This window comes from Pelecanus crispus, chromosome 2 (genome assembly GCF_030463565.1).
Source record: "Pelecanus crispus isolate bPelCri1 chromosome 2, bPelCri1.pri, whole genome shotgun sequence".
Taxonomy (NCBI): Eukaryota; Metazoa; Chordata; class Aves; order Pelecaniformes; family Pelecanidae; genus Pelecanus; species Pelecanus crispus.
Genome location: NC_134644.1, coordinates 175,336,837 through 175,353,439, shown reverse-complemented (window position 1 = coordinate 175,353,439; position 16,603 = coordinate 175,336,837). Strand labels below are relative to the sequence as shown.

Sequence of the window (16,603 nt, the reverse complement as noted above, 5' to 3'; positions counted from 1 at the left end):
GAGGTGTTTCGGAGCAGGAGGGGACGTGGTCTCCTAAGCCGGAACCGAGATTTCTGTGTCGCTTTTAGAGCTTGCGCTGCGGGTCACTGTACCCTTTACGTTTGAACCAAGTTTTAACTTTTTTGTTTTCTATACACAAGTCAGTTTACAGGCAAACGTGACCTTTACCTCTAAATAGCACCCAGCGGTGATCCCAGGAACTTCAGAGACCCCGTTGGCGTTGTCCCAGCAAGCTCTGCCGGTTAGGGTAGCAATAGCAAGCAACATTTTACTTCTCATGTACATTATTTTTAACATCTTTGCTAGGAAAGAGCAGCACCTTTGCTGGGAAAGAGCAGTGCAAGTGATCGTGTGGAGATTCGTTGTGGGCAGTGAACCCGCTTAGGTGGATGCACCATGGGAAGGGAAGCTGGGCTAGAGGAATAGTGCTGGAGATGCTGCAGGTAGGAGAAACGGGAGGCTAAAACACGGTACCTGGAGACCTGCTGAGCTGAGAGGCAGCGGCCATGCCTGTGCTGCAGCCCAGCTCTCTGCCTGCCACGTAAAACCTGAGATAGCGCAGTCTGAGACCCGTGGCATCGGTCACCGCCGTACCGAAGTGCATGCCTGCACATTCGGGGCAAATCCCACGTGGAGTAAGTACCATACAATAAATCCAAGGCTTTTTCCACAAATACGATCTTCTTCTCCAGTGAAAAGCCGCTTCCAAGAAGCGTTTTCTTCCTTATGCACCCTGCTCCTGCCCGGAGCTGCTGGGGAGCCGGAAGGAAGCCGGTTCGGAAGATCCAGTCGGTGGTAGCAGGACGGAGGCAGCTGGCAAAGAGGCGGCGCGTGTGTCATCCTGCCCAAAACCTTACAGAACTCTAGCAAAGCATGCCGGGCGGTCGGCTTTCTGCACCTCTGGGTGGTTTAGTCACCGTGCAAAGCCTGCCTTCTGCCACTCTGAGCGGGTTGGATGTTTTTTCTGCTTCTCGTGGGCAAAAAAAGGAAGGGATACCGAGCTGTCGGCAAACAAATGAGACCGTGCCTTTGCTGTCTGCAGCCGGGGTGGCCAAAGCTCTTTATCAAAAGAGTCTTCTGGAGGCAGTAGTGATCTATATTCTCTTGTGAACCAGGTCTGCCTGCTGGAATCGGAACTAGATGAAGGAGCATCTTGTCCTCAGGGGCCTTATCCCTGTGCAGCTGAGCAGCCATGGATGTCTGTCTGCATAGAAAGAGGCTTTTTACTTTGTGCACTGTATAGGGCAGCTGGACAGCATCTGTGTATTCCTGTTCAAGAGTCTGTGTCCTCCTCGGTGGTGTGCTGCCTGTTATTAACTGGCTATTTCCTACTGAAAGAAGTGGTATTAGGATTAATTACAGCCCTGTTGCCGAGAATCTGCGTCACGCAGTTTTGTGGGGGCTCTCCTTCTCAGTTCACTGGTACCCGTCTGGAAATAACAAATTACGATTTTACTTCGTTGCTGAATTTCCTTTTCAAAATATGCGAGAGCGCAGCGAGCGGAGTTAAGTAATGATGTACTCCTGCTTCGGATTTGGAAATGAGACATCACTGTCAAGGCGCTGGTTTCTTGTAGAGCTGCAGTAAATCTTGAAGCATAGCGGTGTCTTGGTTGGGGGGTTTATGCAGCAGAGGCTCCCCACGCTCGAGGGTGGGATTGCAGGAGCTCAGGAGCGGGCGTTGGAGAACGCTTGTGCTTGAAGTGGTCTTCTCTAGCAGCTGTATTCTGTTAGTAGGCTTTCCATGGTCCCGTTTCCTCGTGTGCTGCAGTAATCTAAGGAAACAATTACCTCTGGCTTCAGCCCCACCAGAGCCCCTGTTCCTGGGTTGTGCGTGACGAAGGACCGTGTGTTACCACAAATGGTCCCCGGCCTTGCTTAGAGCAAGGAGACGGAGGTGACGGTGACAGGCCGCCCGATCTGCTGCGCTTTTCGGTTTCGCTAGTCGCAAAATTAAAGCTTGCCTTTATGCAGGTGTGCTATCGACATCGTCAGCTGGAGCATCTGCCACTTCAAACAGGAGGTGGCAAGAGCTTTTGCAGTGGAAGGGAAATGAGGCTCCTGGAACCCGGTTACCATTCAGCCTGATTTTATGGAAAGAAGACTGCATGTGCGTAATTAAATTTTTCCCAAGAGCCAGAAAGGAAAAGGATACCTGCGTGTCTGGACCTGGCCGCTTGCAGGGAACGCTGCGGTGCTACTGGAGGAAGGGCCAGGTTTCTGCGGTCTGCAGCGGCTTTCGCGTATCCCTAATTGCGAGCGTGCTAGTCTTCGTTTTTGCGCTCGCCGCTTGAGTTTTGTTGGCTGAACTCTGGCTCTTCCAGCCTTGCGCTGAGACTGTGGTCCGTGCTTTTATGACCTCTAAATTGGACAATTGTAATGTGTTGTTTTATGGCCTTCCTGTGCAAAGGTTGCACAGGCTCCAGCTGTTCAGAGATTGGGGCCAAAACACTAACTCTCCTACCATGGCCTCCACATGTCAGTCTGGTCCTGGGGGACCTGGGCTGGCTCAGAGTCAAACATCAGCTTGATCTTAAAATTGCTTTGATGGCTTATAACGCTGAGTATAATGTGGGATCTGTGTGTTTTATCTACGCTGCTGCTTTTTATGAGCTTAGTCACTGCTTGAGATCATCTGAAGCCAGTTTTATTGGTCATTCCAAACCATAGGTTAAAGACCTGTGGAGTACTCGTTTTTCAGTGCAGTGATCTAAATCTGAGATTAATTACCACCATAGTCTGACATACTGATGTTAAAATAACTCAACCCAACTGGCATCTCTTAACCCTGGTTTGTAGCGTAAGCTGCTTTCTAGCAGGTTTGCGTATACGGTCCGTAACAAGATTTTATCCTTTTTGCTGCGGGCTCTTCTCTCTGGTGCCTGTAGCTGGACAGCGCTTGCAGGCATCTTGCCGCTTACGGAGGCACCGCCTTTTGGCAGCAGGTTCGCACCACCTCTGCAGTTGCCTCTTGCACAGCGCTGTCCTGTTCTCCATGCCTCGTCTTCACTGATGTGCTTTTTTGGAGTATTTTGGAGAGTCTTCTAGTGACTTTTGTCAGGATGGTGGTTTGAGTCTGTGCCCCAAAGCGTACCCTGAGGCTGGCCAGAGCTGGAAGGAGTAGGCCACTTTGCTGTTGGGCATCACGTAATCACTTAAGGAGCAGTAAACTGGTCTGGTTTTCTCTTGATCGTCTACTTTTTCAGAAGAAAAGCAGAGAACAGTTAAAAACTGCGTTCGGTTTCCTCTGTCCGTACTCATCTGAAATGGTTCAGAACAATGTATTGAACGGAACAGATTCTGCTGGTTCACTAGGAAGAGGAGGAGTAGTGCAGTGTTAAACAAAAATTGGTTTTGATGTTTGATTTACATCTGTATTTTGCTAGTAATATGCTAGTGGGTGTTGCTGCTGCCGTGGCTGAAGTTCGATGGTTGTCTTACGCTGGGTCACCACAGGGACCTTAAATGCTTCGGTCACAAGCATAGCTTAACCCTGCGCTCAGGATTGAAAAGAATCTCCCTGGTGCTTACAGCTTTGGTCATCGTGAACTGATTTTTCTGGATCAGTTCTTTGAAAAAGCCTCATGTGGTGTAAGAGCCACTGTGCTCGCAGCTAGCTCAGTCCGAGAGCTGTCGGCTGTTCAACGTGACAGGATCCCAAGGTGCAAGCTTTGTAGCTGCACTGTGAGTTTCTTTGGACAGACAGTTCATCTTTATTGACACAGAAGAACGGGCTCTTCCCCTGGTTGTAGGAACTGGTGCTACCTGACTAGTCTGTCAGAGTGAAAATTATTTTAAAAGGTGACTTCATACCAAATCAGTCCATCCACCTCTGCGAGACCCCAGGCTTAATGAGCGAGTGGCTGTTATTTGGAGTAACCTTTCACACAAGAGCATGTGTCTGTCGCCTTTCTGAAAAAATCCGCTGATTTCTGCAGATCTGGAGAACCGTGGCGTTGCCTCCCTTGCGCTTTGTGACCCAGACCAACGCTTCTTTGCTGTCGCGCTCCGCTGCGGTTTGTGACTAGTTCTGAAGATGTCCCATGTAAGACCTGTTCTTCTCCCCAGCTCTCCCTAGGACAGAGGTGCTCCTGAGTGGTTTGCAGGGTGTCACACAGTTCTCTCAAGATGTTTTGCTTGAAAACTGAGATTAGATCCTCACTGGGCAGTGATCGAAACTCTTGCTCTGCAGCAGGAGTCTTCACGGCTTTCTCTGAGACTCCTCCAGCCAGACCTCACAGATTTTGTGCATCTGTTTGCCTGTGTCGGTCATATGCCTGACAGATTCGACATCAGCATTTCTCTGAACGTTCTGTTGATTTCCACAGAATTAGTGAATTCAAAACGTGAAGCGGTTATGAGTATAATAGATTTACTGGTCGTATATTTAACTGCTGGAACTCTGTGACAACAACAGATGTGTAGGGAAAGCGTATTAGCGTCAGGGCGAGGAGGAGGATTCTTGTACACAGCGAGCCCCAGCACTTCAAAGGCTGCTGCGCCAAGGACTGCACCTCTGTTCCGTAGTGTCTGGTGTTCCTGTAACACATGAGTTTATCTATTTGTGGATGCAAACTTTTGAGGGCTGTGAGTTCTGCAATTAAACGACCTTGGGCAGTGAAAATACTCTCCTGCTAAAACTTGCTGTCGAGTGACTCTTAGTTCTTATTTTGGAAGGGTGAACAAATCACCTTTTTCCGTATTATTCATGATTTTCTAGGGCTCTGACGTATCCCCTTTGATCTCTTCTCCAAGTCTGAAGAAGCCTCATTTCTGTGGTCGTTCCTCTTGCAGAGATTGTCTGCATCGCCCTGGTTGCTGACCCTTCGGTCCGTACGATGTCAGCGATAGCGATGACAGCAGGGGATGGTACTGGGGATACTGGTGTGCTGTGGGTTTGTTCAATGGTCTCGTTTGTCCCTTCCCTGGCCTCATTTCCCATTGACTTCCTCATATGACTGATCAATGAGGAAGGTGGAAGAAGGGTTTTGCCTCTATATTCAAAGGATGTTACCATTATCTAAACTCCCCACAAAATTATGTAGGCACTTAAAAAGCTTATTTATAGATTTTTATTTGTCAAGCTAGCAACCTAATAACGCAATCTGTTGCTCTGCGGTACTAGTTTTTTACGTAATATTCAGATTGTGAATCATAGAATTATCGAATCGTTTAGGTTGGAAAAGCCCTTTAAGATCATCCAGTCCAACCATCAACCTACACCACCAAGTCCACTCTAACCAGTCAAGGGCAGACCAGACTGAACCATGTCCCCAAGTGCCACCTCTGCCCGTTTTTTGAACACTTCCAGGGCTGGGGACTCCACCACCTCTCTGGGTCTGCAGTGGTTAAGACTTCTGAGCCTTGATGAAAGAAAAAAGTCTTTTTTCTTGTAAATACGATAAGAAAATGCCTATCTCATTGCTCTAAGAAAAGTAAATGCCTTTTTCTGTGGTAGAACAGAGGCAGTTAAAACTCTTGAAATTGTTACCTTTGCGCATGCTGAAAAAGTGGAAACTGGTAAACAGGGAACAGGCACTTTTTGGGGACCGCGGAATGTCTCAGCATTTAGAAAAATCTACAAAACGAGTGAACCTTTGTGGCTGCAAAGAGTAGCTGAAGTTTCTGAACCACACTTAAACCACAGTCAGACGCGTCCTTCTCCATGAAAGGAACACGAGATTTGTCTCATTAAAAGGAGCAAGAGTAAGTTTTTCCATCCTCCCAGAGAAAAGCTTTCAGACCTCCTTTACCCAGCGCAGGTGGAGGCACGCCATCACCTTCAACCTACAGCCGCAGGTTCCTCTGCCCTCGCCGTTTTCTCTTCGTTACTGCAAGGTGGGCTGTGCAGCGTCTCCCATGAACCCTGCTACGGTCGATGTCCGCCAGCACGGGCTGGCACTAAGGAGGTGCGGTCGGGCTCTGGCAGGGCTTGGGGTCCCCTCTTGCTGGGGACGGTGCAGACCCAGATCTGAACTTCTCCATTGCTCACAGCCCTTGAAATTCAACTTCCTATCCTATTCTATTCTCTTACGTCTGAGTGCAGGACATGTTCCTGAGGATCATCGAATCGTTGAGGTTGGAAAAGACCTTGAAGATCATCCAGTCCAACCAGTAACCCAACACTACCAAGTCCACCACTAAACCCATTTAGGGTAGAGTCATAATTAATTTCATGTTTCCTGGCTTGGTGGCTGGATTATTTTTTAATAAAATTTAAAAAAATTTTAATAATAGAATAGAATCACTAAGGTTGGAAAGGCCCTCTAAGATCATCAGCCCAACCATCACCCCAACACCCCCATGCCCACCAAACCATGTCCCCCAGTGCCACCTCTGCCCGTTTTTGAACCCCTCCAGGGATGGGGACTCCCCCACCTCTCTGGGCAGCCTGCTCCAACGCTTGACCACCCTTTCCGTGAAGAAATTTCTCCCAATATCCAACCTAAACCTCCCCTGGCGCAGCTTGAGCCCATCTCCTCTCGTCCCATCGCTGTTCCTTGGGAGCAGAGCCCGACCCCCCTCCCTGCCCCCTCCTGCCAGGAGCTGCAGAGCGATCAGGTCTCCCCTCAGCCTCCTCTTCTCCAGGCTGAACACCCCCAGCTCCCTCAGCCGCTGCTCCCAGCCCTGTGCTCCAGACCCTGCCCCAGCTCCGCTGCCCTTCCCTGGACACGCTCCAGCCCCTCCGGGTCCTTCTTGGAGCGAGGGGCCCAAAACTGGACACAGCATTCCAGGTGCGGCCTCCCCAGCGCCGAGCACGGGGGCACGATCCCTGCCCTGCTCCCGCTGGCCACACTACCCCTGACACAAGCCAGGATGCTGTTGGCCACCTTGGCCACCTGGGCACGCTGCTGGCTCATGTTCAGCCGCTGCCGACCAACACCCCCAGGTCCTTTCCGGCCAGGCAGCTTCCAGCCACTCTTCCCCAAGCCTGCAGCGCTGCATGGGGTCGTTGTGACCGAAGTGCAGGACCCGGCACTTGCCCTTGTTGAACCTCATCCAGTTGGCCTCGGCCCATCGGTCCAGCCCGTCCCGGTCCCTCTGCAGGGCCATCCCACCCTCCAGCAGAGAGCTCAGAAGCTCGAGCAGCTTCTTGGCTTCAATGTGTGCCTTAGTGTAAGGGAGAAGAGGGTGCCCTGGGGAGACGACAGGTGGCTTTTCAGTGGCAACGCCAGCTCGCGTGTGGGGAAAACAAACTAAATACTTTGAGAAAGCAAAGAGATCGGAGGCTCACTGAGCCTGTGGTCCAGAAATCTTGGTCTGCTGCAGTAGTGGATGCTGTGGGTGCCAACCAAATGCGAAACCAGGTAAGGGAATAAGTGTAAAAGACAGGGAAATCACTTTTATTAGAAAGGGCAGACTTTTCTTTAAGCTCAGGTCTTCTTGCTCTCTCCTTGTGTTGCTGAAAAGCAACAAAAAATTGTGTCTTTGCGCCTAGCTCATTAGGCAGCAGTATTAGGGCACTGACTTCAAACACAAAGCCGGGATCTCTCGCTGCTCCAGAGTGGGTTTGCTATTGGAAGGGACTAGGTCTCAAAACCAAACCTTTTCTCTGTATCTTGGGTGTGTTACGTTGCACATTTTGAAAAACGCTTTTCTTTCCGGTTCCTGATGCTGCTCCGTGGTGTAGCAGTGTTCAAGGTAGCTTGGGGTTTGGAAAACCGGTGGTGTCTGCGGGTGCTGTTGCCGCTTTGCTGCTTGCGACACCGGCTGCTTCTGTCGCTACTTGCAGCCAGGTTGTCTGCAGAAATGAAATGCTGCCTTCTCTTATAAGCTCACTGGGGTAATAAAAAGAAAGCAAAAGCAGAGCTGATACCCTCTTGATGGCTGTGTTCGCTTTGCATCCCTGTTTAGTCAGCAGAATGCGGACAGTGTCTCTTGGTGGGGGCAGTCATTAATATTCCATATTCCTGAGCTATTTCCAGACTCTAAAGCAAGAGCCATTTACAGCTATTTCACTCTTCTCCAAGAGTGAATCCCCCCAAAGGTTATACCTGCTGGAGATTAAAGATTGATAGCACTCGAGCCAGGATTCAAAATAGCTTTTTAGTCTAGCAGCCGATTTAGTGCCAGCGAAGATACAGCTGCTTCCTTCCACCGGGCAGCCGGTATTACAGGGAATGAACGTCTCCGCTCGGCGCCTCGTCCTGCGCATCACGATCTCTGCCTTGATGGTCCGGGCTGCCCCGAGCTCTGCCTCTGACCCTTTCCCTTCCGTGCCGTGTTCCCCAGGGAGGTACCATACCTCGAGGCATCTGAACCCTGCCCTCTTAAGCTCGCCTGCATAGCCCGGCGCATCTTCCTCTGGGTATCGCGGATGGCAGCACAGTCCCTCAAGTCCAGGAGCTGACAGCTCAAGTATTGATCTTAAAAGAATAGCTTAAAAATTAGCTTGAGGGAAGAGGAGCGATAGTTTGCACGACACCGCAGGAAAGGTCTGAGTCAGGACTTGACTGCAGCCAGGAGTTACACAGGTGTGGAGTAAGGACTTAAAAATTACAAGGTGTCGAATCAAAGGTCCTGATCCTCCAGCTCCGTGTCTGACGAGCCCGTTCGCAAAGGGCAGGAGGAGAGGAGCGAGGCAAGCACGCAGCGCTGCTCTCCTGGAGCAACCTCCTGGCACCAGCGTCGTGGGTTAGGGGCTTCCCGAGATACAGGTGATGCCCTGCTACTTAATGGTCCTCAGTAGATTTGCTTCTCTTTGTGTGATTTTGTCCGATGACTCCTGGGATGCGGCAGCAGAGGTCTGCATCTTAATTACGTGGTGTCTGGAGAACCGTGTCCCTTTGTTTGTACTGAATCTGCCAGCTGCTGACTTCAGCTGATATCCCCGGCCTCAAATCAGAAGGGAGAGGGAACAGTTGCTGCCTGTTCGCCTTCGCTTTGTCTTTTGACTTCGCTGTTGTGGGGCACGGGGTCGGTGCGTTGCAGAACCGCTCATTTATCGTGTCACGGTCGTGTCTCTGAGCAGCACCGCTCAGCTCGGGACTGCGGCTTTCTGTGTGCCTGCTGCTTCGCGGTTTTCTGGGTGATTTTCATCTGCCACAATGTATTGCTCCCGCTCATTTTTACCGCCATAACTTAACGTAGATTACCCGGCTTTCTGCCCTTTTGGAGCTCGTCCGTGGGTGCGCATTAAGAGCCCCAGCGATGGGGTTCGGCGTCGCTCTCGAAGGCTAAAGCCACCCTCGCTTCGTTCTGCCCAGCCTTTAAACCCTTGCAGTAGGTGATGGCAGGGCACGGCGTTGCACGGGGTGCGCCGCGCTGCGTGGCAGCGCAGGTTGCACAAAGAGGGCTGGAAAACTGCGTCTCATCTGAAATTTGGGTGAGGCCGTAGCATCTGTGACCCTGAACTTTGCTCTGGCCCCCCATACTATGCCTAAATGAAGATCTTTGCCCGTTTGGGTGTTTTTTCAAGCAAATACGGATGTAGCAGGACCCTTCAGATCTCGATCAGTTTGCTTGATTAAAATCCAGTTTTATTTTCTATACACTGTTGGCTGAAGTACCGCAACATCTGTGTGCTGCATGAAGAAGGAATCCACTGCTTGCTGCAATGCCACTTCTAAATAAATTCTGAAGAACCTGTGGCAGGAGATAAAAATACTGTAGGACAAAAAAAGCTCAAATACAAACTCTGTGGGCATCGAGTGTGTTCATTGAAGGTCACAATCGCATGCGGCAGTTGAAAATCTGAGTCTCCAGGGTTCAAACCCCCAAAGCAGGAGATTTAAAAAACATGAATTGAGTTTTTTTTTCTATGCATGCTCTTGGTGAGTGTATACGGTGCAAGCTTCTTTCTGCAGCTGAGTACTGGAGTTCACCTTCAAACAGAATAAGATGACTCTCTCCTGTAGTTACCTGCTTGTAAAAGCCTGGTTTTAAGAAAAATGCCAAGCGGCAGCACAGCCCCGATGAGAGTGTGACAGCTTGCAAGGCTGCATTTTCTTTAAATTGCAAAATATCGGATAAAAAGTAGCCATTTATTTCAAAAATTGCTAGCTGTGAAGTCAAGCGCGGCTTTTACCCAGAGTAATTTTATCTGAAAGGAGGGTAACGACCATTTTCCTGAGTGTATACTGGTAATTAAAGCTCTTTGGAAAGGCTGTTTTTCAAGCAGGATGGACGTTTCTCCTGAGGACCCTTGTACAGCCGCGGTGATAAATGAGCGTCTCTCCTGGCTTCGGGAGATAACAAATGTCATTCTCTGCCTGGCAGAAGCGCGCGGGCGTCCTGAGCCCCTGGGCTTCGGCGAGAAGGCGCCCGCTCCCTCTGAACAACCCCGCCTCAGCGCCGGACTCAAACTGCGGGAGACAAATATTCATTTAGCTGGGGATTCTGCCTGCCGACCCCCTGCTTCCCGCAGCGTGCAGCTTCCCGGCCGAGACGGCTGCGTGCCGGGTGATCTGGCTGGAGGAGCATCGGGTGCCGGCGGGGGGACCAGGGACAGGCAGCCCCTCGCTTGTCCGCCACTCCCGCGCGCGCTCCGCTGCAAAAGAGAGGAGTCATAGAATCATCGAATCATGGAATCGTTGAGGTTGGAAAAGACCTTTAAGATCATCCAGTCCAACCATTAACCCACACTACCAAGTCTCGTCTCTGCTTTCGGGAGGCGTGCCCCTGCGCGGGCCTGAGCCGCAAACCTTTTCCTAAGGCTGCTGGAGCTCGTCGCCAGCTTCGGAAATGTCCCGGCTGCGCGGGGCGAGGGAGGGCACGCCGGGCGTCCCCGAGGAGCCGCGGTTTAAGAGAGGCAGGTGCGGAGCGGGGTCCGGTTTACGCCGTCCTGTAAAATATGGTATAAACAAAACGCTTCAAAGATCTTTTAATAACTCCCGAAATGAAATGTTTGAAACTGGCCCTTGTAAACTCTTCGCCGGCATTTAATTGCCTCGTAAAACAGTACGCTAAAGAAAGTATTCAAGGGGTTTTTTTTTTTTTGCTGCTCTCAGATCAGTTTAACCCTTTGGGGACCTTGTCTCCAGCTGTTTCTCGCCCGCTGCCTAATGAGCAGTTACCACCTTCTTTCTTTGCCTTTCATGATCCATCACTGGCTCTGATCCACCAGACCTCGACCTCTTTGCGTGGCTCAGGTGTGGCACGGGCAGCGGCCGGTGCTGCGAGGACGGCTTCATCCCTGCCTCCGACCCTCGGGATTTCGGCAGCGGGTGCGGGGCCGTGGCTCTTCCCTTTCCAACACCGGGGCCCAGCAATTTCTCGACGCGCCTTTCTGTCCCGAGGCGAATCGAGGAGCCGCGTTCAGATGGTCTGTGCCGAGGAAAGCTTGGCTAATTTACAGACCTCCCCAAATCCCCGCTGGGGCCCGGAGCAGCAATCCTCCGTGCGCGTAATTGGCAGCTGGTGCGTGGGGAGCGATGGCGCAGCTGAGATAACCGCAGCTGTACCCGTCGGCAGGAGGGCAGCCCCATCTCCCCAGCCAGGCACCGGCTCCCACCCCCGAGGCCTCTCGCATCCCCGGGCGGCTGCGCTGCCTTTCGGGACACCCTGGCTTTGCTGCCGAAAGCACCGACCGCTCCTCGCCGTAGCCGAAACGCAGCCCCTTGGTTGCAAGCTCACCCCTCAGAGCGGGCAGCTCGGCATGACTGTCCCCTCCAAGGGGAAACGCTTTCTGTACTCGGATGGTTTTGACCCATCTGCAAGCGATAGCCTGTTTTGAGAAAGTTGGGGTGATTTCTTGTGAGTTCTCCCTCTCTGATTTTTTGTCACCCACCCTTTTGCTCTGCCGAGGGCTCATCTTGCCCTTGTATCGTAACCGAGTGTCGGGGTTCAGCCCCAGGCAGCAGCTCAGCACCACGCAGCCATCGCTCACTGCCCCTGCCCCGGTGGGATGGGGGAGAGAATCGGAGGAGTGAGAGTGAGAAACACTCCTGGGCTGAGATGAGAACAGTTTAATAATTGAAATAAAGTAAAATAGTAATGCTAATAGTAACAGTATAATAATGATAATAATAATAATGATATCCAAAGCAAGTGATGCCCAATGCAATTGCTCCCCACCCGCCGACCGATGCCCAGCCAGTTCCCGAGCAGCGATCGCTGCTCCCCGGCCAACCCCCCCAGTTTCTATACTGCCCATGACGCCGGATGGTATGGAATGGCCCTTGGGGCAGTATGGAATAGCCCTTTGGTCAGTTTAGATCAACTATTCTGGCTGTGCCCCCTCCCAGCTCCTTGTGCCCCTGGCAGAGCATGGGAAGCTGGAAAGTCCTTGACTGGCATAAGCGGTACTGAGCAACAACTGAAAACATCAGCGTGTTATCAGCGTTATTCTCATCCTAAATCCAAACCACAGCACTGTGCCTGCTGCTAGGAAGAAAACTAACTCTATCCCAGCCGAAACCAGGACACCGAGTACAACCGGGGGCCTCTGGCCACCCCGTTCTGGGTATGCTCTGCCAGGCACCATCATCCTGCTCCTCTTCCCTGCAGTCCAAGGAAAGCCATCCAGCCTCTCCTGGATTGTCACCGCTCGTTCAAAACCCTCCGGAGGAGAAAGTCTCTGAATTAAAATCTGAAAGGGAGATGGTTGCTTGAGCGGTCAGGATCCCACAAAGGTGGTGGCGGGGGGGTTGTTCCCCAAAAAAGCCTTGGAAATGGCTGGTTTGCTTGTGGAGTAACTCTGGCACTGAGATCATGTCACTGCTGCGCTCACGTAGCGTGTAACTTAAACCCTGTCACCTATGAGCTCCGTGGAGCTCTGGTAGCTTTAAGACTAGGAGAAAATGTTGCAGGTTTATGGCTAATTTCTCCCTTGTCTTTTACGTTCACGGAACACACAAACCCCGCTCATCGCTGTTTTCATGTCTACGCACAGAAAAGCCAAACAGGGAGTTCTAAAAAGCATGTGGAGTTTGGGGATTGCCGCTGCAGGAGAAAATCCGAGGGGTAGGTGCTGTGCAGCTCCTCGGTGCGGCGGTTGTGCAGCCCACGCTCCATCCGGATGCAGCCTAGGTCTCTGCCTGGGTGCGGAGCTCGCTCCTCCTTGGCTTTCCCCCCCTCCCTTCCCCGTCTCTAGAGAAGCCGATTTATAACCGGCCCTGCGTGCACCTGGGCTAGATCAAGGAGATTGAGCTGGGTCACCAGGGGCCTTTCCACAAGGGCACAGTAATGGCTTGTAGCAGATGTGAACTGCTCGCTCTCTCCGGGCAAGGCTCTGTGTTACTGCCCACGTGTGAATAGCTGCTGTTTCTGGAGCTGCGGAAGCTAAAATGATGGCAAAGCAAAGTTAATGAACGCAATTTCACCCGCAGCCCCAGGAGGTTGTAAATGAGCCGGTATCTGGAGATGTCGGCAAATCCCCTGCTGCAGTTTGCCAGCTTGCCCCGCGCTTTATTTGCTCTGCCTGAGAGGCTGCGGTTTTTTTCTCAGATGGCTTTTTCTTCTCTTGCAGTGAGAATGAGGCGTTGTGGAGGGAAGTAGCCAGCTTGAGGCAGAAGCACGCTCAGCAGCAGAAAGTTGTCAATAAGGTAAATCCCGGTCTTCCAGATGGAGGGATCGGGACGCTCCTGCGTTCGTGTATGCGGTGACGTCGGTGACCGGGCTGGGCACTTGCAGGATTGGTGGGATGCAGTGGAGTTAATTCTGTTCAAGAATAATTTTGCTTGCTGTGTTTTCTTCCTGTTACCATGAGATTCTGGAAATCCAGCGGGGAGAGGCTAAATTTGGGCTGGCAGTGTTGCAATGCAGAATTCGGCTGGCTGCCGAATGGTTTTACCCCTGGCCTTCACCTTTGTGCTTGGAGCTGCAGTCAGCACTCCGCCGTGTCCCCTGGTGCCCAGCTCTGGCTCCGCTCTGAGCCCAGGGACCGAGTGGTCCCAGAGCTATTTCTGTCCGTGCTTATCCGAGTACTGTGCGCACCGTAACAAGTTTTCCCTTTTTTCTCCTCGCAGCTTATCCAGTTTTTGATTTCATTGGTGCAATCCAACCGTATTCTTGGGGTGAAGAGGAAGATGTAAGTCTGCATTTCTACATCCAGATAAAGATTCCCTGTCTGAGAGAATAAAGAGAGGATCAGCAGAGTGGGTCCCCCAGATCTCTGTCTTCTGTAGCAGCCTTGCCAGTGGGGTAGGACTGGACAGCGGTCATTGGGATCATGTGAGCCTTCAAGTACTTGCTCCAGCCAAAACCAGCTAACACTGCTATGCAACTGATACCGAGAAGGGTTTTTTGCGATCCAGGCCACAATAAGCCCGTGCAGAACCTACTTCATAGCTAACCGCTGCACTACGTGAAACTGCTGCTGCCCTATGGCGGCGTACGCAGTGAGGGCCGGGGTCTTGCACTGCTAAAATAGTCTCTTGGCACTGCCGTGGTATTTCTGTCGTTATACAGAAAGGGAACCGCTGGACCATCCAGCCCAGCCTCCTGCTGTCACAGGCTGCTGTGACGCCTTCACAGACTAATCAAGCCTGGCCTCAAATGTGCTGTGGATTATTTTGCCCCTTGCTAGTTGTGCTGGATGACCGTTCAGTACTTAAGCACCGTAAGCGATTAAGAACACTTCCAGGCTAATTTGTTTTGGCCGGTTACTAGTTACTGGGTTTTGTCCCAGGATCGTGCTGTAGCACAATTACTTTTCCCTCCTTAGCTTTTACAGATGGTTCTCCTGTTGTGTCTCACCTGACGCTCCGCTAGGCTGAACGAGCCCCGCTCTTCCAGTCTCATCCTGTGAGATGGGCTCCTCCTCCACCTGATTTTTTGCACTTGTTCACATATGAACTGGCAGATACTCTGTTGTGTGTCTGTTCCTGCCCCCACCTTGTCCCGGGTTGCCTGTCGAATTGCAAGGCTGTCCTTTTGTGTTTGAACAGTGCCCAGCAGCACCATATGGCAGACAACACCACAGCAGGCTTGATTATTATTAATGAAGATAGTGGTTTATACGGTGATAATGTCCAAGACGTGCTGAAATGATTTATCTTGTAAGGAGAAAGAGTTTCTCCACAGTACTCAAGTACATGAAAAGGGCCACAGAAGTGGTTGTGTCACAGCTGACCACAAGTAATCCATCTTTGGAGCAGTTGGCCATGGAGAAGTGAAGCCAAGCAGAGCACTGACAATACAGGCCTGCAGAAGGAGGTGACCAGGGACTATAAAGAAGTCCTCCGAGGCCTGAGTTTTTACATTTCTGCTCAATAGACTTGCAAAATGTAGCCCAGGGGCTGGTCACGGGGGCTCATTGTGTTCCTCTCTGTCGTGGGGCTGCCTGCTCTGCTGTGCTGACACAACCACCCCCCGTGGCCGCTTGTCCCCCCAGGGCATCCAGGCCTGGGGCCGGTTCTGCATTGGCCCCTCGGGTGGGTGCAGGTGCCCAGTTCTGGGGTTGGGGCGGTGGGCTCTGCCGGGGAGAGGTGGTGCCCGAGACCCGGTGCCGGCAGCGCGGTAACTTCTGCGGTGTTTGGGAATCTTTTGCAGTCCCCTGATGTTGAACGACAGCAGTTCAGCACATTCCATGCCGAAATACAGTCGCCAGTACTCCCTGGAGCACGTCCACGGCTCATCCCCATACGCAGTAAGTACACCGTGCACGACTGGCCTCGGAGAGGGGGACGAGGACACAGCTTCGTGGGGTGGGACCCGTTTTAGGCTCTTCTCCAGCTTGGTCTTGCCTTCGTACAACCGTTCGCTCACAACCTCTTTGTTTTGTTTGGCAAAGTATTTTAAGGTAGCAGCTGCATTCTAGCTTAGCCAACGGGGAGAGAGCTGTTGGCTGGTAATTCTCAGTGATGGCTGTGATGGGGCCGAGGATTTGACTTGCAGACCAAGCGAGGAGTTAGCTGAATTCCACTGAAAGCAGAGATGGGTTGAAGTGGCGCCTTCTTGCTTCGCTTACATCTGTTGACTTGGTCCATGTTTTGGTTTTGTCACAAACGAAACGCATCTGAGGGCGGTCACGCATCTGATGGCAGTCAGTCCCTGCTAAACATTTGCTCGTATTGCCTAATTTATGTGTGACCATGTATAATTAGCATTATCGCCTCCAAAGAAGCCTCCTTTCGGTCAGGGAAGGTGCCGTGGGTCAGAGCCTGGCTGAGACACAGGCTTGAAGTAGCAAAGACCCAAGCGATCAGCGCTCAATTGTGTCCGTGGAGGTAGGGAGCGAGGTGGGAAGAGCGTAGTAAAGCCAACGCTCGTGCGCAGAATAATCCCCAGTGTAGGTAAGGTTGTGTGGTGTTAAAGCCTTGGGATCAGAGAGCAGGCAGTAGCTTTCGAGGTGAAGGGATCTCCTGCAAGACGTCGTCAAGGTGTAGTCCAGAAGAAACGAGTTCGTAGTTGGACGTGGACGTTGTTCAGACCTTGGCCTCATTACGGTGGGTGAATGCCACGCAGCCGTCCCGCTGCCTCGCTCCAGGGCGCACCTCACCCGGGTGCCTGCTTCAGATTGCTGCTGGATCCCAGTGGATCCCGAGGTTTTGTCCACACTCTCCCATCCTTCTGTGCACCTTTCGATGCGCTGCTTCCCCTGACTGTTCAACGGCCAGCGAACACAAGGAGTCTCCTCCAAACCCGTTAATGCTGGCCCTGAATCCTCGTTCCGATGAGCTGCAGGCTTGATCCCAGGCATGTTGAGTCTGCTCGGGCTCGT

At 51.8% G+C, this 16,603-nt stretch overlaps 1 protein-coding gene across 5 annotated transcripts in view; it reads left to right on the top strand.

The window, feature by feature from the left end:
• HSF1 (heat shock transcription factor 1) overlaps positions 1–16,603 on the top strand; it is a 75,756-nt gene that overhangs the window by 39,004 nt on the left and 20,149 nt on the right. For all 5 annotated transcript variants that reach the window (XM_075705592.1, XM_075705590.1, XM_075705594.1 and 2 more), the window contains 3 exons: positions 13,409–13,484; positions 13,908–13,969; positions 15,433–15,529. In XM_075705592.1, coding sequence (XP_075561707.1) covers positions 13,409–13,484; positions 13,908–13,969; positions 15,433–15,529 — 235 coding nt within the window. The remainder of the gene's footprint in view (positions 1–13,408; positions 13,485–13,907; positions 13,970–15,432; positions 15,530–16,603) is intronic.